The 26,246-nt window shown below is 43.1% G+C and overlaps 1 protein-coding gene across 1 annotated transcript in view; it reads right to left on the bottom strand.

Moving 5' to 3' along the window:
- Window positions 1-23,998: 23,998 nt before the first annotated feature.
- LOC128701993 (tigger transposable element-derived protein 4-like) overlaps window positions 23,999-26,246 on the bottom strand; it is a 23,666-nt gene continuing 21,418 nt past the window's right edge. Inside the window, exon 2 of the mRNA XM_053796004.2 lies at window positions 23,999-26,110. Within this exon, the coding sequence (XP_053651979.2) occupies window positions 24,751-26,110 (1,360 nt within the window). The 3' untranslated portion in view covers window positions 23,999-24,750. The remainder of the gene's footprint in view (window positions 26,111-26,246) is intronic.

The following is a 26,246-nucleotide window of genomic DNA, read 5'->3' on the forward strand; positions in this document are numbered from 1 at the left end:
ATCACTCTCAACCTGCTATCACCACACTCAACCTGCTATCATCACTCTCAACCTGCTATCATCACTCTCAACCTGCTATCATCACACTCAACCTGCTATCACCACACTCAACCTGCTATCATCACTCTCAACCTGCTATAAGAAGAACATAAGAACGAAGGAACACTGCAGAAGGCCTACTGGCCCATGCGAGGCAGGTCCAAGTCTCCTACCGGCTTAAGCCAATGCACCCAACCTAGTCAGGTCAGGTCACATTGACTTAAGGGAGGAACACGGCAACCGACCTGTTAGCACAAGCTATCAGGTCTAACTCACACCCACCCACATCTACTCATGTATTTATCCAACCTATTTTTAAAGCTACACAACGTTAGCTTCACACTCAACCTGCTATCATCACACTCAACCTGCTATCATCACACTCAACCTGCTATCATCACTCTCAACCTGCTATCATCACTCTCAACCTGCTATCATCACACTCAACCTGCTATCATCACTCTCAACCTGCTATCATCACTCTCAACCTGCTATCATCACACCCAACCTGCTATCATCACTCTCAACCTGCTATCATCACACTCAACCTGCTATCACCACACTCAACCTGCTATCATCACTCTCAACCTGCTATCATCACACTCAACCTGCTATCATCACACTCAACCTGCTATCATCACTCTCAACCTGCTATCACCACACTCAACCTGCTATCATCACTCTCAACCTGCTATCATCACTCTCAACCTGCTATCATCACACTCAACCTGCTATCACCACACTCAACCTGCTATCATCACTCTCAACCTGCTATCATCACTCTCAACCTGCTATCATCACTCTCAACCTGCTATCATCACACCCAACCTGCTATCATCACTCTCAACCTGCTATCATCACACTCAACCTGCTATCATCACTCTCAACCTGCTATCATCACTCTCAACCTGCTATCATCACTCTCAACCTGCTATCATCACTCTCAACCTGCTGTCATCACTCTCAACCTGCTATCATCACTCTCAACCTGCTATCATCACTCTCAACCTGCTATCATCACTCTCAACCTGCTATCATCACACTCAACCTGCTATCATCACTCTCAACCTGCTGTCATCACACTCAACCTGCTATCATCACTCTCAACCTGCTATCATCACACTCAACCTGCTATCATCACTCTCAACCTGCTATCATCACTCTCAACCTGCTGTCATCACTTGGGTGTATAATGAGAAAAAATCTTTCTCCTTTTCCCCTGACTGACACTTCTTTTGAGAGTGACTCTTTAAAGCTCTTGGCGCACGTGAGAGCTCTTACCCCACCTGAGAGAGAAAGAAAGGAAGAGAGAGAGAGAGAGAGAGAGAGAGAGAGAGAGAGAGAGAGAGAGAGAGTATGAACCAATAATGCCGGTGGTTGTGATTTAAGTGGCAGGGCCAGGAGCTGAAGCTCGACCAACTCATATGCAACTCAGTGAGCATACACCACACACACACACACACACACACACACACACACACACACACACACACACACACACACACACACACACACACACACACACGCACACACACACACACACACACAAAACAACAACAAACTAACGACCATTACGTTTCTTAACTGCCTCTCGTTACTCCTTGTAATTGGCTAGTTAGCAGTAGTGTGGCTGGTGTGTGTGTGTGTGTGTGTGTACTCACCTATTTGTACTCACCTTTTTGTGGTTGCAGGGGTCGAGTCTTAGCTCCTGGCCCCGCCTCTTCACCGGTTGCTACTGGGCCCTCTCTCTCCCCGCTCCATGAGCTTTATCAAACCTCGTCTTAAAACTGTGTATGGTTCCTGCCTCCACTACGTCATTTTCTAGGCTATTCCACTGCCTTACAACTCTATGACTGAAGAAATACTTCCTACTATCTCTCTGACTCATTTGTGTCTTCAACTTCCAATTGTGGCCTCTTGTTTCTGTGTCCCCTCCCTGGAACATCCTGTCTTTGTCCACCTTGTCTATTCCACGCAGTATTTTATATGTCGTTATCATGTCTCCCCTGACCCTCTTGTCCTCCAGTGTGGTCAGGCCGATTTCCCTTAATCTTTCTTCATAGGACATTCCCCTTAGCTCTGGAACTAACCTTGTCGCAAACCTTTGTACTTTCTCTAGTTTCTTGACGTGCTTTATCAAGTATCAAGTGCGGGCTCCAAACAGGTGCTGCATACTCCAGTATGGGCCTGACATATACGGTGTACAGTGTCTTGAACGATTCTTTACTAAGGTATCGGAATGCTGTTCTCAGGTTTGCCAGGCGCCCGTATGCTGCAGCAGTTATCTGATTGATGTGTGCTTCCGGAGACATGCTCGATGTTATACTCACTCCAAGATCTTTCTCCTTAAGTGAGGTTTGCAGTCTTTGGCCACCTAGTCTATACTCTGTCTGTGGTCATCTGTGCATGTGTGTGCGTCTGTGTGTGTGTGTGTGTGTGTTGTGTGTGTGTGTTGTGTGTGTGTGTGTGTGTGTGTGTGTGTGTGTGTTGTGTGTGTGTGTGTGTGTGTGTGTGTGTGTGTGTGTGTGTGTGTGTGTGTGTGTGTGTGTGTGTGTGTGTGTGTGTGTGTGTGTGTGTGGTGTGTGGGTTGTGTGTGTGTGTGTGTGTGTGTGTGTGTGTGTGTGTGTGTGTGTGTGTGTGTGCGTGTGTGTGTGTTGTGTGTGTGTGTGTGTTGTGTGTGTGTGTGTGTGTGTGTGTGTGTGTGTGTGTGTGTGTGTGTGTGTGTGTGTGTGTACTCACCTAATTCACCTAATTGTGGTTGCAGGGGTCGAGACTCAGCTCCTGGCCCCGCCTCTTCACCGACCGCTACTAGGTCCTCTCTCCCCCTGCTCCATGAGCTTTATCATACCTCGTCTTAAAACTGTATAGTTCCTGCCTCCACTACATCGCTTGCCAGACTATTCCACTTCCTAACTACTCTATGACTGAAGAAATACTTCCTAACATCCCTTTGACTCATCTGAGTCTTCAGCTTCCAATTGTGACCCCTTGTTTCTGTGTCCCATCTCTGGAACATCCTGTCTCTGTCCACCTTGTCTATTCCACGCAGTATTTTGTATGTCGTTATCATGTCTCCCCTGACCCTCCTGTCCTCCAATGTTGTCAGACCGATTTCCCTTAACCTTTCTTCATAAGACATTCCCCTTAGCTCTGGAACTAGCCTTGTTGCAAACCTTTGCACTTTCTCTAATTTCTTGACGTGTTGACAAGGTGTGGGTTCCAAACCGGTGCTGCGTACTCCAGTATGGGCCTAACGTACATAGTATATAAAGTCTTGAACGATTCCTTACTGAGGTACCGGAACGCTATTCTCAGGTTTGCCAAGTGCCCATATGCCGCAGCAGTTATCTGGTTAATGTGTGCTTCTGGCGATGTACTCGGTATTATACTCACTTCTAGGTCTTTCTCCTTGAGTGAGGTTTGCAGCCTTTGGTCCCCTAGCCTATACTCTGTCTGCGGTCTTCTTTGCCCTCTTCCGATCTTCATGACTTTGCATTTGGCGGGGTTAAATTCTAGGAGCCAGTTTCTGGACCACACATCCAGCCTATCCAGGTCTCTTTGTAGACCTGTCTGGTCCACGACTGATTTAATTCTCCTCATTAACTTCACGTCATCTGCAAACAGGAACACTTCTGAGTCTATCCCTTCCGTCACGTCGTTCACATATACCAAGAATAGCACTGGTCCCAGGACTGATCCCTATGTGTGTGTGTGTGTGTGTACTCACCTAGTTGTACTCACCTAGTTGAGGTTGCGGGGGTCGAGTCCGAGCTCCTGGCCCCGCCTCTTCACTGATCGCTACTAGGTCACTCTCCCTGAGCCGTGAGCTTTATCATACCTCTGCTTAAAGCTATGTATGGATCCTGCCTCCACTACATCGCTTCCCAAACTATTCCACTTACTGACTACTCTGTGGCTGAAGAAATACTTCCTAACATCCCTGTGATTCATCTGTGTCTTCAGCTTCCAACTGTGTCCCCTTGTTACTGTGTCCAATCTCTGGAACATCCTGTCTTTGTCCACCTTGTCAATTCCTCTCAGTATTTTGTATGTCGTTATCATGTCCCCCCTATCTCTCCTGTCCTCCAGTGTCGTCAGGTTGATTTCCCTTAACCTCTCCTCGTAGGACATACCTCTTAGCTCTGGGACTAGTCTTGTTGCAAACCTTTGCACTTTCCCTAGTTTCTTTACGTGCTTGGCTAGGTGTGGGTTCCAAACTGGTGCCGCATACTCCAATATGGGCCTAACGTATACGGTGTACAGGGTCCTGAACGATTCCTTATTAAGATGTCGGAATGCTGTTCTGAGGTTTGCTAGGCGCCCATATGCTGCAGCAGTTATTTGGTTGATGTGCGCTTCAGGAGATGTGCCTGGTGTTATACTCACCCCAAGATCTTTTTCCTTGAGTGAGGTTTGTAGTCTCTGACCCCCTAGACTGTACTCCGTCTGCGGCCTTCTTTGCCCTTCCCCAATCTTCATGACTTTGCACTTGGTGGGATTGAACTCCAGGAGCCAATTGCTGGACCAGGTCTGCAGCCTGTCCAGATCCCTTTGTAGTTCTGCCTGGTCTCCGATCGAGTGTATTCTTCTCATCAACTTCACGTCATCTGCAAACAGGGACACCTCAGAGTCTATTCCTTCCGTCATGTCGTTCACAAATACCAGAAACAGCACTGGTCCTAGGACTGACCCCTGCGGGACCCCGCTGGTCACAGGTGCCCACTCTGTGTGTGTGTGTGTGTGTGTGTGTGTGTGTGTGTGTGTGTGTGCGTGTGTGTGTGTGTGTGTGTGTACTCACCTATTTGTACTCACCTATTTGTGGTTGCAGGGGTCGAATCATAGCTCTTGGCCCCGCCTCTTCGGTGATTGCTACTAGGTCCTCTTTCTCCCTGCCCCATGAGCTTTATCATACCTCGCCTTAAAACTATGTATGGTTCCCGCCTCCACTACGTCACTTTCTAGGCTATTCCACGGCCTGAAAACTCTATGACTGAAGAAATACTTCCTAAAATCCCTTTCATTCATCTGAGACTTCAACTTCCAATTGTGACCCCTTGTTTCTGTGTCCCTTCTCTGGAACATCCCGTCTTTGTCCACCTTGTCTATTCCGCGCAGTATTTTATATGTCGTTATCATGTCTCCCCTGACCCTCCTGTCCTCCAGTGTGTGTGTGTATGTGCGTGTGTGTGTGTGTGTGTGTATGTGTGTGTGTGTGTGTGTGTGTGTGTGTGTGTGTGTGTGTGTGTGTGTGTGTGTGTGTGTGTGTGTGTGTGTGTGTGTGTGTGTGTGTGTGTGTGTGTGTGTGTTTGTTGTGTGTGTGTTTGTGTGTGTGTGTGTGTTTACCCTCTCTGGTATTACAAGGATGATCACCACACCTTGCTGGCCAGGTTATATACACTGAGAAGTGTGTATACACTGAGAAGTGTGTATACACTGAGAAGTGTGTATACACTGAGAAGTATGTATACACTGAGAAGTGTGTATACATTTTGAAGTGTATATACTTGTCTATATACACTGAGAGATCTGTATGCCTCAGTTTATATACACCGAGAGGTTTGTAGATGAATGGTTCAGAGAACTGACATGTTGATAAATTAGACACATGTGCAACTCTTGGGTATCTTTATTGAGGAAACGTTTCTCCACACAGTGGCTTCATCAGTCCATACGTAGGAGAAACTTGAAGAACAGGAGGAGAATGAGGTAATCAGTCCCTCAACCTTGAGTCGATGTGGCAATATAAACACAAATGCAGTATAATGTGATCCTTTATTGACTACGTTTCGCCCACACAGTGGGCTTTTTCAAGTCACAAACAGTTCTGTTTGTGACTTGAAAAAGCCCACTGTGTGGGCGAAACGTAGTCAATAAAGGATCACATTATACTGCATTTGTGTTTATATTGCCATTGTGTCGGTATTTTATACCATTTATTTCCACCTTGAGTCGATGTGTTCAGACCATCAATCTTGAATAGATTGATGGTCTGAACACATGTGTCTAATTTACCACCGAGAGGTTTATATACCTGTCTATATACACTGAGAGGTGTATACACATCAGTGTATGGAAGAAATCACAATAAAAGGCATGATTACAAATATGAAAAAACACAATGAAAATTGAAAAAATCTGAGCGTTTTCGTGTGCTAGCACACACATCCTCTGAATATATGTACTAACACACACATCCTCTGAATATATGTACTAACACACACATCCTCTGAATATATGTACTAACACACACATCCTCTGAATATATGTACTAACACACACATCCTCTGAATATATGTACTAACACACACATCCTCTGAATATATGTACTAACACACACATCCTCTGAATATATGTACTAACACACACATCCTCTGAATATATGTACTAACACACACATCCTCTGAATATAGGTACTAGCACACACATCCTCTGAATATAGGTACTAGCACACACATCCTCTGAATATAGGTACTAACACACACATCCTCTGAATATATGTACTAACACACACATCCTCTGAATATAGGTACTAGCACACACATCCTCTGAATATAGGTACTAGCACACACATCCTCTGAATATAGGTACTAACACACACATCCTCTGAATATATGTACTAACACACACATCCTCTGAATATAGGTACTAACACACACATCCTCTGAATATATGTACTAGCACACACATCCTCTGAATATATGTACTAACACACACATCCTCTGAATATATGTACTAACACACACATCCTCTGAATATATGTACTAACACACACATCCTCTGAATATATGTGTGTAAGCACGCGTTTTATATCCTATTTTCACTGTGGTACTTCTCTCACATCATTGTGTATACAGAGAGAGGAGTGTATACCTCAGTGTACTCACCTAGTTTTGGTTGCAGAGGTCGAGTCATAGCTCCTGGCCCCGCCTCTTCACTGGCCGCTAGAGGTGTGTACACCTCAGTGTGTATACACAGAGATGTGTATCTGCTACAGGGACCTTGACTTGGTTAGAATTATTAAGGCAGTTCCTTGATATACTAAAACTGACAACATAAGACTGGCGAAGGCCTACTGGCCCATACAAGGCAGGTCCTTATCAAAACAACCCCATCCCAAAACTATCCAAGAATTTACTCCCGTACCCATGACACCAATCATACCCAGCCCCTCCCACTCATATATTTGTCCAATCTCTTTCTAAAGCTGCCCAGGGGTAGCCTCGATTACCCTACTCGGTTGATTGTTCCACACATCGACAACTCTGAAAACTAGTACACTTACCTATGTCCTTTCAGAGATTCCTTTTTTGCCAGAACCAAGTAAGTTATTTCCTTTAGTTTTTTAGCCATAAATTAAAAAAAAGAAGTCTTGGACTATTAGTAGAAAATTAATAAAATATATTTCCTATCAAATTGTTTCAATCAATTTGGCTGATATAACACTCTCCCGTTAAAACTTTCTATTATTTATTGTGGATCAATGGTTCAGAGAACCGACATGTTGATAAATTAAACACATGTGCAACTCTTGGGTATCTTTATTGAGGAAACGTTTCGCCACACAGTGGCTTCATAAGTCCATACAAAGGAGAATCTTGAAGAATAAGAGGAGAATGAGGTAATCAGTCCCTCAACCTTGAGTCGATGTGGTCAGTCCATCAATCTTGAGTAGAATACGGCATATGGGCGGAGAAGCAGCTTATAAACCGTTGGCAGGAGAGGTGCAGCAGTCATAGGTGGTGTCACATTTGTTCAATGTGGAAGTAGGTCATGCCCAAGGGTTAGGCAAGCGAAGAATTCCCAAGTATTAAGATCCCAAGAAGTTGCAGTGTCTGACAGGATTGTAGATGAATGGTTCATAGAACCGACACGGTTTATAAGCTGCTTCTCCGCCCATATGCCGTATTCTATTCAAGATTGATGGACTGACCACATCGACTCAAGGTTGAGGGACTGATTACCTCATTCTCCTCCTGTTTTTCAAGTTTCTCCTATGTATGGACTGATGAAGCCACTGTGTGGCGAAACATTTCCTCAATAAAGACACCCAAGAGTTGTAATAAAGTTGGTAGAATTACCGACAATATGTAAAGTAAAAGGACACAAGTGCAACTAATGTGGCATTTTATTGTGGCAACGTTTCGCTCTCCAGGAGCTTTATCAAGCCATTACAAGGTTAGTTGCATTTGTGTCCTTTTACTTTACATACCCAAGAGTTGCACATGTGTCTAATTTATCAACGTGTCGGTTCTCTGAACCTTTCATCTACAGTTGCAATAAAGTTGGTAGAATTACCGACAATATGTAAAGTAAAAGGACACAAGTACAACTAATGTGACATTTATTGTGGCAACGTTTCGCTCTCCAGGAGCTTTATCAAGCCATTACAAACAATACATGGACACAGAGCCTTTATATACCCTCTGTGTCCATGTATTGTTTGTAATGGCTTGATAAAGCTCCTGGAGAGCGAAACGTTGCCACAATAAATGTCACATTAGTTGTACTTGTGTCCTTTTACTTTACATCTACAGTTGCACATGTGTCTAATTTATCAACGTGTCGGTTCTCTGAACCTTTCATCTACAGTTGCACATGTGTATAATTCTATTATTTAGATGCTTTAGTAAATTCATCTCACAGAAGCTTGCTGAGTTCCCTGTCTAGATTTGTAAGTCTACAGATCACACATAAGGTGAGTTTTTCACGTCCCTCGAGAAGATCACACCCAGTTGGCTTCTTCCATCGAATACAGAAAAGTTGGTAGAAGCAAAAGAGATATGAAGACGAGGTAATCAGTCCATCACCATTGAATACGTAGTTTTGAGGTGGTCAGTCCCTCAGCCTTGAGAAGAGTATTTGTTCCAAAGTCTGAATGAAGATACCTAACTGCTGCACGTGTGTCTTACTTACCAACCTGTTCGTACTTTATATTATTTTAATATTCACATCACACCCAGGGTTAACTTTTCACGTCCCTCGAGATCATACCCAGGGTTAACTTTTCACGTCCCTCGAGATCATACCCAGGGTTAACTTTTCACGTCCCTCGAGATCATACCCAGGGTTAACTTTTCACGTCCCTCGAGACCATACCCAGGGTGTGATTCAGTGTTCGTCACTTCTATTTTTAATTCTTGTCTAATGCAACAATTTAAATTTTTCCTGACATACATCACAACTTCGCCTAATTTCCTGTTGGCTCTAACAATGTGGAATAATTTACAGCTTTATACGTGACACTCGTCAGTCGCGGCCATGTTTTGTTTTTCATAATGATCCAGGACTGTTATTGCAATAGTATTGCTGAAAATGGTATAAAATACCGACAAGTTGTGTATCTTCTTATTATTGATGGCACGTTTCGCCTACACAGTAGGCTTCTCCAGTCAAATACAAAAGGAGGAGTAAAAATTAAATAAAGAGGATGTAATCAGGTCATCAACCTTCGAGAAAAAGTATTTGAGGTGGTCAGTCCCTCAGCCTGGAGAAGAATGATCGTTCCATCATGACCTGAAACTGGAGCTTTTGGTCATCTGACCGAGGCCTTCCGCTGGCTTATCTATCCACCCCTTTAAAAATTATGGGAAAACAGTGAAATAATGGACAACTCAGACAACTCAGACATTTCCACTGCAGTTATGTTATGTTACATTAAATAAATGAAAATAGAGCTGGAGGTATAGTTTATCTTAATTGAGGATAATAGAAAATCAGTGTTATTTGTCTCCACCATGGAAGTATTTAACAAGCCGCTTTAAAGAATGTCGCTACCGGTGTGTAAGGGCGACAAAATATAATCGTGGATATAGAAGTGGTGGTCAAGGTCCCAGGACCGAAACGTTTTCTAATAAATATGTTATAGTGTTTGCTTACGTGTCTTTCTAAACCAACATATAGAAGTGGTATACAATACCGACAGGTTGGTATGACACATTTACAACAGTTACGCTGAGGGACTGACCACCTCAAACCTACGTCTTCAAGGATGATGGATTGATTACATCGTCTTCACATCTCTACTGCTTCTGCTTACTCTGTACTCTACCGAAGGCGAAACGTTTTGTAATAAAGGTACTTAACTGTTGCAAATGTCTTATCAAAATACAAGCGTGTCTGAGAAGCCAGAATTTCTAGGTCCGGCTATGGAATAAAAGTAAAAGATTCACAGAAGATTCACACAGAGTTGACCTGCTGCGACCTGCTGCGACCTGCCTCCCCAACAGGCGTATTACAAGGTAAATGAACAGAGGTGTGGCCACCACTGTTACGAGCAAGGAAACGGACGAGGCAGCGGACACTATCATCTACATATGCATTACACTCACCAGATGGAGATACAGAAGTCATGATTGATGCATAACATTAATTTGTTGCGTATCAGCTCATAAAGTTGCACATCAGCTAAGTCAGAATATTTAATACCAATAAAATGAGAAATATGCCAACACTGTAGAGATGATTTAGGCAGAATACACCAGGTATATGATGCAAGCAAGCGCCTGACCCGTGTCTGCTGGCATTATATGTCATGTAAAATTTTCTAAACGCCAAAAAATAATGAAACAACATAGCCAGCAACAAAGAGTTTCAGTCCAAGCTTGCTTATCGCAAACAAGTACTTTCAATAGACCTGCAGTACTAACTATGCTGGAGACCAGCTTATAGTGCAGTCAGTAAGGCAAAGATGAGGAATAAAGTACAACCTAAAATATAGTTTTGGTTTAGCATATATTCCCACCACCACAATGTATCTAAAATTATTTACACTATGCACGGTGCGTATTAACCAATGAACTAAACTGTGACTCATGTGTGGAGTGTAGGAGAGATCTCACAGCTTACAACAATCAAGAGTTATACAAAGAACAAACTCAGTAGTATGGTGCCGGCCATCCTGAAGCTTGTGAGGGTCTGGAGGTCCATGCTGCCCCTACATGCAAGGTAACTTCACCTGCGCTTCTCTCCCTCACAATGAACAAGAAAACAACCTCCAGTACACGGTTAAGTTACCCCATACTTAAATGGCATACTCATTCCAGCAAGCAATAACCTACCATGTTTAAGGCTGAATTTAAACGATCTCGACAAATATGCTTGTGTGTGATGCGTTGAATACAAATTTGCACTCAGCACACGCCACACATATTTGCACACCGAAATATTTAGTATATCTTCATAATTACGTTTCCAGATTGTGGGTTTATGGTTCACCATGTTTATAAGGCCACTGGTCGGTATATAATTCCGACAAATGCAAAAGAGAAACGTATGCAACGTCATGTAACTTCAAGTGATACCTATTTTATACATTTATTCCTTCAAAAACGCGGATTTCCTCAGACATAAATTACTTGAATGACCTTTAATCGTCACTTCAGATACCATTAAGAGTTTCATCATCACTGAGGAGGTATTAATGGAAGAATTACTGACAAAATGTTAGGTAAAAGAACACATTGGTTACATCTGTGTTGTTTTATCCAACATCTCTGAGGCATCAGCAAGAGTTCTTAAAACAATAAACCCTGTCATCATGTTTTTGTTTATAACTCCAGAATGACCCATCCTATCAGTTTCAACCCTTCAAGGAAGGTTCCTTGTCGCTGGTGAGAGGTTCTTGATCTAGGGAATTTGATCTGTGCTCCAGTTCCCTGCATCGAGCCTCAATACCTCCTTCCCTCCCCCCCCCCCACAGGCGCTATATAATCCCTACGGATTTAGCTCTGTACATAACTATAATAATATCAATTTCAAACTGCCATTGCTGGTATACAGTATCAAAGGAAAGTCTCACGCAGTTTACCTCTCAATAATGTCATAAAAACTAATGGTTGAAATCATAACCATAATTTTTAAAAGGGTGGAGGGGTAAGCCAGGGGAAGGTGTCCGTCAGATGACTGAGACCCACGTCAGGAAACACTTGTCCTGTTTCCTGACAAACTTTACCTAACCTAACCTAATAATATAACTATCTATAAGCCATATATTATAAATGTAACAACCAGTCTGAGGGAGCTTGTCAGACGAAGATATCACTACATAATATACTTATACCAGAGTATACAGTGTCTATCACTGGGTCCTTTACACTTCCCCACTCTACCCACAACATATTCTCAGGTCAATTATACAGAGATCATTCTTGAAGTTAATTTCTCTATGATAACTTGATAATGCCTTTGCTGATCGGTTTCAAACTTTCAGACTGGTGCATCCTAATTGGAAGGAGGTTGGTTTTGTAAGCTTAAGGGAAAAACAAATCTGCATGCTTTGGAAAAAATTATATTTAAACTTAACAAAAACGCTTATATAAGCTTCATAAAAAACATATATGGAAGCTTAAGGAAAACATACATACGTAAGCTTAAGGAAAAAACATATGGATGCTAAAAGCAATCAGAGGAAGTAAAATCTGGCTACATAAAGACAAGCAGAGGTAATAAAGGTATGTTAAACTGCATGTTAAACCCAGTGAAAGTTAACACCAATAAATAATAAACCTAGTGAATGATAATCCCAGTAAGTGTTACACAAAGTGCATGTTAAACCCACTGACTGACCGAAACATAATGGAAGTTTCTTCTCCCAAGTTGTGTTATTTAAGAAACGTTCCAGCCACGGTATTGTGAGTTTTATTGTTCCCTTGCTGAGAGCACCTCGCACACAACTATGCTTCACTTTAATTGTAAAATGTGGCTATTAGTTGATTTAAATATTTTTTTTTTTTTTGGGGGGGGAGAAAGAGAGAGATTTCTTTCCCGGACACTGGAAGACAGGGGTCAATACGGCGTAAGTTGTCAGTGGCCCTATAAACCCCAACAACAACAGTGCCCGCTCCTTCCTTCATTGACCATGGTGTTTACCTCACCTTCTGTTATGGAAGAAGGGAAGGTGAAGGAATGTGTGGAGCGAGGGAGTGCCTGCTTCTAGCATAAACTCCCGTACTGACGTAATGAGTCCTAAATTACAGTGAATCGTCTCAAGTCCAGAATTCTGTTAAATAAATTTTGAATTACATTACGTAGTGTTAATATTTTTGAAATGCATTACAGATTAATAAGTAATGGATTACTTTACATTAAATTACATCACCCTGAATTATGTAATCACGTTAAGGTATGAATTGTATTCTGTAATCGTAATAAGTCCTGGATTACATTAAATAGGCTTATTAAGGTCAGGATTACATTATATAGGCTTATTAAGGTTAGGATTACATTATATAGGCTTATTAAGGTCAGGATTACATTATATAGGCTTATTAAGGTCAGGATTACATATAGACCTATTGAGGTTAGGATTACATTGTATAGGCTTATTAAGGTCAGGATTACATTATATAGGTCTACTAAGGTCAGGATTACATTATATAGGCATATTAAGGTCAGGATTACATATAGGCCTAGTAAGGCCAGGATTACATTATATAGGCTTATTAAGGTCAGTATTCCATTATACAGGCCTATTAAGGTCAGGATTACATTACGTGCTCATAAGTCCTGAATTACATTAAAACATCCATAGTTTGTAGAGCAAACTTTATTAAAACGAGAACAGGTAGAAACATAGGCCAAGTGACGCTTACCTGGTGTCTCCGTACACAGCCTGAGTCGCAACACAATACTGTCTTCACAACACTAGTAACTTAAAACTAAGATACACTTTTTTTAAGTTACATTACACAAATAATCCGTACATAAGAGAGATAAGCTTATGACGACGTTTCGATCCCACTTTGACCATTTACAGTCACGCTAACATACAACAGGGAGCCAGTATATAGAGGCGCAAGAGAGAGGGAAGGGACCAAGAGGGAGCCAGTATATAGAGGCGCGAGAGAGAGGGAAGGGACCAAGAGAGGAAGAAAAAGAAGCAGTGGTAAGGCTGGTAGTGCAAGCAGTAGTAGAAGTAATAGTGGTAATGTGAGGGTTGTTTATGTATTGTTCCAGTCACGGTATTGTGCCTTATTTAAAAGTTACATTGTTAGGAGTTATTAAAAAGTAGTTAACTTGAGTGTCAGTGATGTGGTCCCCGGTCAAGTGGAAGTTTTGCACACTTGTTCGAGGCCTTTCCCTGGCTTATAGGCACAACAAATACCATTGCAAGTGATATCTTAGTTTCCTCACGCCATTTATATATATATATATATATATATATATATATATATATATATATATATATATATATATATATATATATATATATATATATATATATATATATTTGCATATATTAATAAAATATTCAATCAACCTATAAAAGCATATTTAAAATATAATATAGTAATAAAACTACATAGCAAAAATTGCCTTTGAAAAAGTCATGAGCTGCGGTGTGGCAGCAGCCAGAGTTACTTGTTGATATATTCTTAACTAGAATATTACACAATTATTTTGAGTATTCTTATCACACACACAGTCATCGAACACGAGTACATGTGTACATTAGTCAGTGATATATTTACGTACATACACTGGTCAATAAAATTTAAATGTTACCAGGAGTTATGAATCGACCCGAGGATACGTTTCTAGGAGAGTACAAATAGCCTAGTAATCAATATATGTACATACATACACGTACATAAGAACAACACTAAACACATACACACATATCAACCCACATACATGCATGCTTATACACAAACTAACACACAACACACACATATCAACCTACATACATACATGCTTATACACAAACTAACACACAACACACACATATCAACCCACATATATACATGCTTATACACAAACTAACACACAACACACACATATCAACCCACATATATACAAGCGGGACACTGCTTATGAATTTAGAGTAAACTGTAAAAAACTATTAACCCAGGTGGCTTAACCAGTGCAAGGGACTGTTGAGGCTCTATCCTCCATAAACTAATCACAATGTGGCACCAACACTTACTAAGGAAAATGCCTAGAAGCAGAATTTCAGAACAAAGGCAGCTTCGTTATCTCTGAAATATTAACATAAACTTTACCCTAACTTGACTAGTTACTTCTACTGTACTACTACTATTGCTACTACTATTAATGTTCTTACTGCTGCTGCTGTTGCTGTTACTACTACTACTGCTGCTACTACTACTACTGCTATTACTATTACTACTACTATTACTACTACTATTATTACTATTACTACTACTACTACTACTACTACTACTACTACTACTACTACTACTACTACTACTACTATTACTACTACTGTTGCTGCTGCCGCCTCTGCTGCTGAAAGTTATGTAAGGTTTGTCAGGAAATAAGACAAATGTTTCCTGACGTGAGTCGTAGTCATATGATGACCGACAGATGGAGCTTTTGGTCATCTGATCGAGGCCTTCCACTGGCTTACCCCTCCAGCCCTTTAAAACTTATGGTTATGATTATAACTAATTGTTCTACGAATTACAGATGAAGTTGCTACTACTACTAACAATAATACTCAAGAATTTCTTAAGTTCCACTGTAAGTAAAGCCTCGTAAACCAGTTTTTTCTTTTGTTTTTTCCCACATTTGTCCATGAAGAGATTCAAATGACAATATACAAGGAGCATTTCTCGTAGTTCCACACACAGAGATAAAACCTAACAGATGAACACAGAATGGTAGAATGAAAAGATGGGGTGGTAGGGGAAGTGGAATATTGAAATCGCTTCAAGGAGAAATCTAAATATTCTTCCTCGAAGCCTTTTGATCCATTTCTCCGAGGCTGTGGGTCCCACAGTTTGCACAAGTGATAGACTGCCGGGAGGGTGAGTAGTTAGTATTATAACTACAGGGAAGCTATTAACAACGTGCATAGGTCCATTGATTAGTGGAGGGTTTGAAGCCTACCGACAACACGATATAACCTTTTCATCACCAAACAAGAATAATTTAATCCCTAAAATGGGGATTAAAGAAAAATCTCAGCATACATACATACGCTGTGAGAAATACACCTCAGTGTATAAATCCTGTGTATATGACAAGAAATAAAGCACAGAAGACGACACAATAACGCAGCCATAGAACTTTAGATCAAATAGCAAGGAAATTATTATAATTATAACTATAATTTTTAAAGTGGTGGACTGGTAAGCCAGTGGAAGGTCTCGGTCAGATGACCAAAAGCTCCAGCTGTGGGTCATCACATGACTAACACCCGCGTCAGGAAACACTTGTCCTGTTTCCTGACAAACGTTAACTACTTACCACTTTAGGTCCATTCGATGATTTTTTTTATCAAAATGTTTTCGTTTGTAGCTGGATGTACAAATCGATGATACACACACATATCAATCAGTTATATCAATCACACATATCAGTCAGTCCGTCAGTCTTGAAAAGACTGACGGACTGACTGATACATGTGATATGATATGATTTTACTTAATTTTTCCCATAAAATGCAACCCCAGCAGCAGTTTCGATTAAAAGTGTGTTAATTTGCGTATTTTAACTAAAAAATGAAGTATGTCATGAAATGTTTCCAACTGTGAAACGTCGAAGTATGCAATAAAATAGAGTAGCAGCCATGTTGGAAGCCATCTTGAATTCCTGTTTACTACAAGCTGAATTTTCGGTGACCTTTAACACGTCACGTTTTACAGGTCGAACATAATACACTTTTTTTTTTCAAAGGGACCAGAGTCAAAGGGGCAAATATTAATGTTAAAGGAGCAGATATGTTTTAGGAAAAAAAAATTCAGATTGAGGCTGGATAGGCAGTGGAACGACCTAGATGATGACGTGATGAAGGAAGATTCCATATAGTTAGCATTACTGAGTCCATAAAATTAAGAATTTATTATGACCGTTCATGAGCAGTAACTCGACCTCATTTACTACAATTAGGAGAGTACTATTACACACACACACACACACACACACACACAGAGTGGGCGCCTGTGACCAGCGGGGTCCCACAGGGGTCAGTCCTAGGACCAGTGCTGTTTCTGGTATTTGTGAACGACATGACGGAAGGAATAGACTCCGAGGTGTCCCTGTTTGCAGATGACGTGAAGTTGATGAGAAGAATTCACTCGATCGAAGACCAGGCAGAACTACAAGGGGATCTGGACAGGCTGCAGACCTGGTCCAGCAATTGGCTCCTGGAGTTCAATCCCACCAAGTGCAAAGTCATGAAGATTGGGGAAGGGCAAAGAAGACCGCAGACGGAATACAGTCTAGGGGGCCAGAGACTACAAACCTCACTCAAGGAAAAAGATCTTGGGGTGAGTATAACACCAGGCACATCTCCTGAGGCGCACATCAACCAAATAACTGCTGCAGCATATGGGCGCCTAGCAAACCTCAGAACAGCATTCCGACATCTTAATAAGGAATCGTTCAGGACCCTGTACACCGTGTACGTTAGTCCCATATTAGAGTATGCGGCACCAGTTTGGAACCCACACCTAGCCAAGTACGTAAAGAAACTAGAAAAAGTGCAAAGGTTTGCAACAAGACTAGTCCCAGAGCTAAGAGGTATGTCCTACGAGGAGAGGTTAAGGGAAATCAACCTGACGACACTGGAGGACAGGAAAGATAGGGGGGACATGATAACGACTTATAAAATACTGAGAGGAATTGACAAGGTGGACAAAGACAGGATGTTCCAGAGACTGGACACAGTAACAAGGGGACACAGTTGGAAGTTGAAGACACAGATGAATCAAAGGGATGTTAGGAAGTATTTCTTCAGCCACAGAGTAGTCAGGAAGTGGAATAGTTTGGGAAGCGATGTAGTGGAGTCAGGATCTACACATAGCTTTAAGCAGAGGTACGATAAAGCTCATGATTCAGGGAGAGTGACCTAGTAGCGACCAGTGAAGAGGCGGGGCCAGGAGCTTGGACTCTACCCCTGCAACCTCAAGTAGGTGAGTACAAGTAGGTGAGTACACACACACACACACACACACACACAACGAGTCATGGTACGTGACGAGGTGTCAGAGTGGGCGCTTGTGACAAGCGGGGTTCCACAGGGGTCAGTCCTAGGACCTGTGCTGTTCTTGGTATATGTGAACGACATAACGGAAGGGATAGACTCAGAAGTGTCCTTGTTTGCAGATGATGTGAAGTTAATGAGAAGAATCAAATCGGATGAGGATCAGGCAGGACTACAAAGAGACCTGGACAGGCTGCAAGCCTGGTCCAGCAACTGGCTCCTTGAGTTTAACCCTGCCAAATGCAAAGTCATAAAGATTGGGGAAGGGCAAAGAAGACCGCAGACACAATATAGTTTAGATGGCCAAAGACTGCAAACCTCACTCAAGGAAAAAGATCTGGGGGTGAGTATAACACCGAGCATATCTCCTGAGGCGCACATAAATCAGATAACTGCTGCAGCATACGGGCGCCTGGCAAACCTACGGATAGCGTTCAGATACCTCAGTAAGGAGTCGTTCAAGACCCTGTATACCATTTACGTCAGGCCCATACTGGAGTATGCAGCACCAGTTTGGAATCCACACCTAGTCAGGCACGTCAAGAAATTAGAGAAAGTGCAAAGGTTTGCAACAAGACTAGTCTCAGAGCTACGGGGATTGTCCTACGAAGAAAGGTTGAGGGAAATCGGCCTGACGACACTGGAGGCCAGGAGGGTCAGGGGAGACATGATAACGACATATAAAGTACTGCGCGGAATAGACAAGGTGGACAAAGACAGGATGTTCCACAGATGGGACACAGACACAAGAGGTCACAATTGGAAGTTGAAGACTCAGATGAATCGAAGGGATGTTAGGAAGTATTTCTTCAGTCATAGAGTAGTCAAGTCATGGAATAGTCTAGAAAGTGAAGTAGTGGAGGCGGGAACCATACATAGTTTTAAGGCGAGGTATGATAAAGCTCATGTAGCAGGGAGAGAGAGGACCTAGTAGCAATCAGTGAAGAGGAGGGGCCAGGAGCTATGACTCGACCCCTGCAACCACAAATAGGTGAGTACAAATAGGTGAGTACACACACACACACACACACCCACACACACACACACACACACACACACACACACACACACACACACACACACACACACACACACACACACACACACACACACACACACACACACACACACACACACACACACACACACACACACACACACACACACACACACACACACACACACACACACACACACACACACACACACACACACACACACACACACACACACACACACACACACACACACCCACACACACACACACACACACACACACACACCACACACACACCCACACACACACACACACACACACACACACACACACCCACACACACACCCACACACACACACACACACACACACACACACACACACACCACACACACACACACACACACACACCACACACACACACACACACACACACACACACCACACACACACACACACACACACCCACACACACACCCACACACACACACACACACACACACACACACCACACACCACACACACACACACACACACCCACACACACACACACACACACACACACACACACACACACACACACACACCCACACACACACCCACACACACACACACACACACACACACACACACACACACACACACACACACACACACACACACACCCACACACACACCCACACACACACACACACACACACACACACACACACACACACACACACACACACACACACACACACACACCACACACACACACACACACACACACACACACACACACACACACACACACACACACACACACACACACACACACACACACACACACACACACACACACACACACACACACACACACACACACACACACACCACACACACACACACACACACACACACACACACACACACACACACACACACACACACACACACACACACACACACACACACACACACACACACACCACACACACACACCACACACACACACACACACACACACACACACACACACACACACACACACACACACACACACACACACACACACACACCCACACACACACACACACACACACACACACACACACACACACACACACACACCCACACACACACCCACACACACACACACACACACACACACACACACACCCACACACACACCCACACACACACACACACACACACACACACACACACACCACACACACACCCACACACACACCACACACACACACACACACACACACACACACACACACACACACACACACACACACACACACACACACACACACACACACACACACACACACACACACACACACACACACACACACACACACACACACACACCGTAACAACAATAATAAAAGGACAACTATACAACATTTCAAATCAATGATAGTAACAAGAGTAAAATAAACTATCACAAAACTATCAGTCAAACTATCACAAAGCTGTAAAAATGCCTGTCACAAAACTGTCAAACTGTCTATCACAAAACTGTCAAAAGGTCTATCACAAAACTGTCAAACTGTCTATCACAAAACTGTCAAAATGTCTATCACAAAACTGTCAAAATATCTATCACAAAACTGTCAAAACGTCTATCACAAAACTGTTGAAATGCACATCAAAAAACTGTCAAAATGTGTCACAAAACTGTCAAACTGTCACCAAATCTGTCATTGAAACTGTCGATCATAAATCTATTAAGACATGAGGTGACACATATTAATAAAATTACAGATTAATAAAGCCACGAGTGCTGAGTGATGAGTTAATTTGTGAGTAGAAAACTGTGTGATGCTGGCAAGTGTGTACCTGGTACCTGTGGTGCACTGGTACCTGTGGTACACTGGTACCTGTGGTACACTGGTACCTGTGATACACTGGTACCTGTGGTACACTGGAACCTGTGGTACACTGGTACCTGTGGTACACTGGTACCTGTGGTACACTGGTACCTGTGGTACACTGGTACCTGTGGTACACTGGTACCTGTGATACACTGGTACCTGTGGTACACTGGTACCTGTGGTACACTGGTACCTGTGGTACACTGGTACCTGTGGTACACTGGTACCTGTGGTACACTGGTACCTGTGGTACACTGGTACCTGTGGTACACTGGTACCTGTGATACACTGGTACTTGTGATGCACTGGTACCTGTGGTACACTGGTACCTGTGGTACACTGGTACCTGTGGTGCACTGGTACCTGTGATACACTGGTACCTGTGGTACACTGGTACCTGTGGTACACTGGTACCTGTGATACACTGGTACTTGTGATGCACTGGTACCTGTGGTACACTGGTACCTGTGGTACACTGGTACTTGTGGTACACTGGTACTTGTGATACACTGGTACTTGTGATACACTAGTACCTGTGGTACATTGGTACCTTGTACCTGTGGTGCACTGGTACCTGTGCTACACTGGTACTTGTGGTACACTGGTACTTGTGGTACACTGGTACTTGTGGTACACTGGTACTTGTGGTACACTGGCACTTGTGATACACTGGTAATTTTAATACACTGGTACTTGTGGTACACTGGTACTTGTAATACACTGGTACTTGTGGTACACTGGTACTTGTGATACACTGGTACTTGTGGTACACTGGTACTTGTGGTACACTGGTACTTGTGATACACTGGTACTTGTGGTACACTGGTACTTGTGATACACTGGTACTTGTGGTACACTGGTACTTGTAATACACTGGTACTTGTGGTACACTGGTACTTGTGATACACTGGTACTTGTGGTACACTGGTACTTGTGGTACACTGGTACTTGTGATACACTGGTACTTGTGGTACACTGGTACTTGTGATACACTGGTACTTGTGGTACACTGGTACTTGTGATACACTGGTACTTGTGGTACACTGGTACTTGTGGTACACTGGTACTTGTGATACACTGGTACTTGTGTACACTGGTACTTGTGATACACTTGTACTTGTGGTACACTGGTACTTGTAATACACTGGTACTTGTGGTACATTGGCACTTGTGATACACTGGTACTTGTGATACACTGGTACTTCTGATACACTGGTACTTGTGGTACACTGGTACTTGGGGTACACTGGTACTTGTGATACACTGGTACTTCTGATACACTGGTACTTGTGGTGCACTGGTACTTGTGGTACACTGGTACTTGTAATACACTGGTACTTGTGGTACACTGGTACTTGTGATACACTGGTACTTGTGATAAACTGGTACCTGTGGTACACTGATACTTGTGGTACACTGGTACTTGTGGTACGCTGGTACCTGTGGTACACTGGTACTTGTGATACACTGGTACCTGTGGTACACTGGTACCTGTGATACACTGGTACTTGTGATACACTGGTACCTGTGATACACTGGTACTTGTGATGCACTGGTACCTGTGGTACACTGGTACCTGTGGTACACTGGTACTTGTGGTACACTGGTACTTGTGATACACTGGTACTTGTGATACACTGGTACTTCTGATACACTGGTACTTGTGATACACTGGTACTTCTGATACACTGGTACTTGTGATACACTGGTACTTCTGATACACTGGTACTTGTGGTACACTGGTACTTCTGATACACTGGTACTTGTGGTACACTGGTACCTGTACTACACTGGTACTTGTGATACACTAGTACCTGTGGTACATTGGTACCTTGTACCTGTGGTGCACTGGTACCTGTGCTACACTGGTACTTGTGGTACACTGGTACTTGTGGTACACTAGTACTTGTGGTACACTCGTACCTTTTACCTGTGGTACACTGGTACCTGTGCTAGACTGGTACTTGTGGTACACTATTACTTGTGATACACTCGTACCTTGTACCTGTGGCACACTGGTACCTGTGCTACACTGGTACTTGTGGTACACTGGTACTTGTGGTACACTAGTACTTGTGGTACACTAGTACTTGTGGTACACTCGTACTTGTGGTACACTCGTACTTGTGGTACACTCGTACTTGTGGTACACTCGTACCTTTTACCTGTGGTACACTGGTACCTGTGCTCGACTGGTACTTGTGGTACACTATTACTTGTGATACACTCGTACCTTGTACCTGTGGTACACTGGTACCTGTGGTACACTGGCACCTGTGGTACACTGACACTTGTGATACACTAGTACTTGTGGTACACTATTACCTTGTACCTGTGGTACACTGGTACCTGTGGTACACTGGCACCTGTGGTACACTGACACTTGTGATACACTAGTACTTGTGGTACACTATTACCTTGTACCTGTGGTACACTGGTACCTGTGCTACACTGGCACCTGTGGTACACTGACACTTGTGATACACTAGTACTTGTGGTACACTATTACCTTGTACCTGTGGTACACTGGTACCTGTGGTACACTGGCACCTGTGGTACACTGACACTTGTGATACACTAGTACTTGTGGTACACTATTACCTTGTACCTGTGATACACTGGTACCTGTGCTACACTGGCACCTGTGGTACACTGACACTTGTGATACACTAGTACTTGTGGTACAACACTGGTTGGTACACCAGTGGTCTCTGTAAGGTGATACAAGCACCACTCTGCCCTGGTGGCTGATACACTATGGTAATTAAGAGTTGTTCAGGCTATGTTATTCTTCAAGGGAAAGATCACCTTCTACATCTCTCCTATAAAATAATGTATTTAGTGATGGTCCCATTATGGTGCTTCACTGTTACAGTGACCGCTGGTTTACTCGTGCTGGTCTGAGTAGCACTATGGTGGACCAAGGCAACAGTGCAGATAAATGGTTCAAGGAACCGACAAGTTGATATATCAGACACATGTGCAATACTTGGGTTACTTTAGCGTGGAAACATTTCTCCACACAGTGACTTCATCAGTCCAATACAAAGAAGAATAGTGAAGATACCTGGGGAGGACCAGAAATTCCAGTTAATCAGTCCATCAGTCTTGAAAAAATTGAAGGACTGATTACCTCAAACTCCTTCTGATGATCACCATTCTTCTCCGTATTGGACTGATGAAGCCACTGTGTGGCGAAACGTCTCCACATTAATGATACATAGTGTTGCACATGTGTCTAATTTATCAAGACAGCAGTGACTGCTGAGTCACTGCTGCTGGACTGAGTGATCTGAACGTAGCACAAACGTTCACCAGAACACTCTCTTCATTCTAGTTTCACTTCACCATCTTCACGCCTCGATATCAACTCATCCTCCAAAGAAAACGTTTATTTTTGTTTTTACCGTAAGTTAAGATTTTGGAAAAAGCGACGAAGACACTATGCCAGAACATTGATTTTGTGGACCATGAATTTTCCTCATCTTCAATCCAGGGTTCCTCTTACACTGTCTGAACGTTGTAATACTGGTTTAATTGTCGACAAAATGTTAGGTCAGTGGACATAGATACAACTAATGTGACATTTTATTGTGCCAACGTTTCACTCTCTAGGAGCTTTGCCAAGTCGTAACGACTTGACAAAACTCCTGGAGAACGAAACGTTGCCAAAATAAAATGTTACATTAGCTGCAGTTGTGTCCACTTGTCTGAACGTAGCTCTCGCAAAGGCATTTTTCATTTTATTTGTAATGTTATAAATTTGATTAGTTTGCTTTAAACTATTCTAAAATAGCATAAATAGACGTCGACTTAAATTCATATAAATAAAACCCAACATCGTGGCTGAGGAGGAGAGGTTCAGACACAACTGCTTTCTTGATTTTCATTCACATTTTAACACTCTGGAAACTTCACACTGGTCTTGTTATTGTTGCATGTGTCGCGTGAGGTCCTACACTTGTGCTGCACGACAGCCTGGATGTCCGCCAGATGGGCCAGCATGTTCTCAGCGTGTGGACACGCCTGTAGGTACGACTGTATCGTCCAGAAGGCTGCCCTCATCTGAAAGGCATCTGGCACATACTGTGACATGGGTTCAGTCTCGCTTATATCACTAGCGTCGGTACACTCGGAGGCTCCTCCTCCTTCCGGGAACATGTGGACACTAGCGTCCTCTGAGCCATCAGGACTTTCAATATCGCTGGACACAAGCGATGACATGGTAGCCAAGTTATCGTCGGCAGACACGCAGGCATTGAAGTCCTCCATATCTAGTCCGTTCTCTTTGAGTTCTTCCAAGGGCGGGCTGTTAATGATACACTCTGATGCAGGTTTTGCGTAGCTAAGGGATGAGAAGCCACAACTACTGAAGGCCTTGGTGATGATATCAGAAGATACAGCCACCCAGGACAGACGGAGACGATACAAAGCGTCAGGCAGTGGGATAGTGAAGTTCTTGCGATCTCTAATACAGTCGCTCATCTTCTCCAAAAGTCCCCATTTGTAGTAGATTTTGAGCTGTCGAATAATCCCCTCTTCAAGTGGCTTGATTTTCTCTGTAGAACTCTGAGGCAAGAAGACCAGAATAATTGCCTTCAGGTCTGAGAGAGGAGGATGAGCTGGGTTCTTCTCAACAATCATGACTACGTTACGATGGGAGCGATAAAAAACTTCATCATGCTGCCTCACCCACTCCTCAAAGATGGCAGCCGTCATCCTGGCACTCTTGTCCTTCCTATAAGAAGCTGACAAAGTGTGAACCCCCCTGAAGCTCCTGCTGGAAACTGATGACCTTCCCACCACAAGAATGGGTAGTTTCTCGGTGCCAGACATATTGGTCGCCAAGAGGACGGTCAGACGCCTATCAGAATTTGTGTTACCCGTGTAGAACTCTCTTCGCTGTGACTTGGTCATGCGAGTCTCTGGCACCAGTGAGTAGAAGAGACCAAACTCTCCCACACTGAAAATATCGTCTAGGCCATAACCGGCCAAGACTTCTGGCATACACTTCGGAAACGTGACGGAGGAGGTTGCACTAATCTTGGGACTTGTGGATCGAGCCTTACCGTGGATAAGTGTGCCTTCCTTGCTGGCAGTTTTAGCGCTCTCTTTATTGGGCTTGATATCAAAGAAGGTTTCATGGCGTTCTCTGGAGACCTTCTTATCCTCGCTATAGCAGAGATAGGCCTCCTCTCTTATGATGATAGGCTCCTCAACAGGGACTCTGGACTCTCTTGCCTCTCCCTCAGTGGTGCTGAAAACCAGGAGGCGGCGTCAATCACAGCACATGTTGAGGTGGTCCTTGCTGCCAAACAAACACCACATCCCACTCACACTGCAAGATCTTAGCACATGGTAAAAAGCACCGTACACACACACACACACACACA

Source organism: Cherax quadricarinatus, chromosome 77 (assembly GCF_038502225.1).
Source record: "Cherax quadricarinatus isolate ZL_2023a chromosome 77, ASM3850222v1, whole genome shotgun sequence".
Lineage (NCBI taxonomy): Eukaryota > Metazoa > Arthropoda > Malacostraca > Decapoda > Parastacidae > Cherax > Cherax quadricarinatus.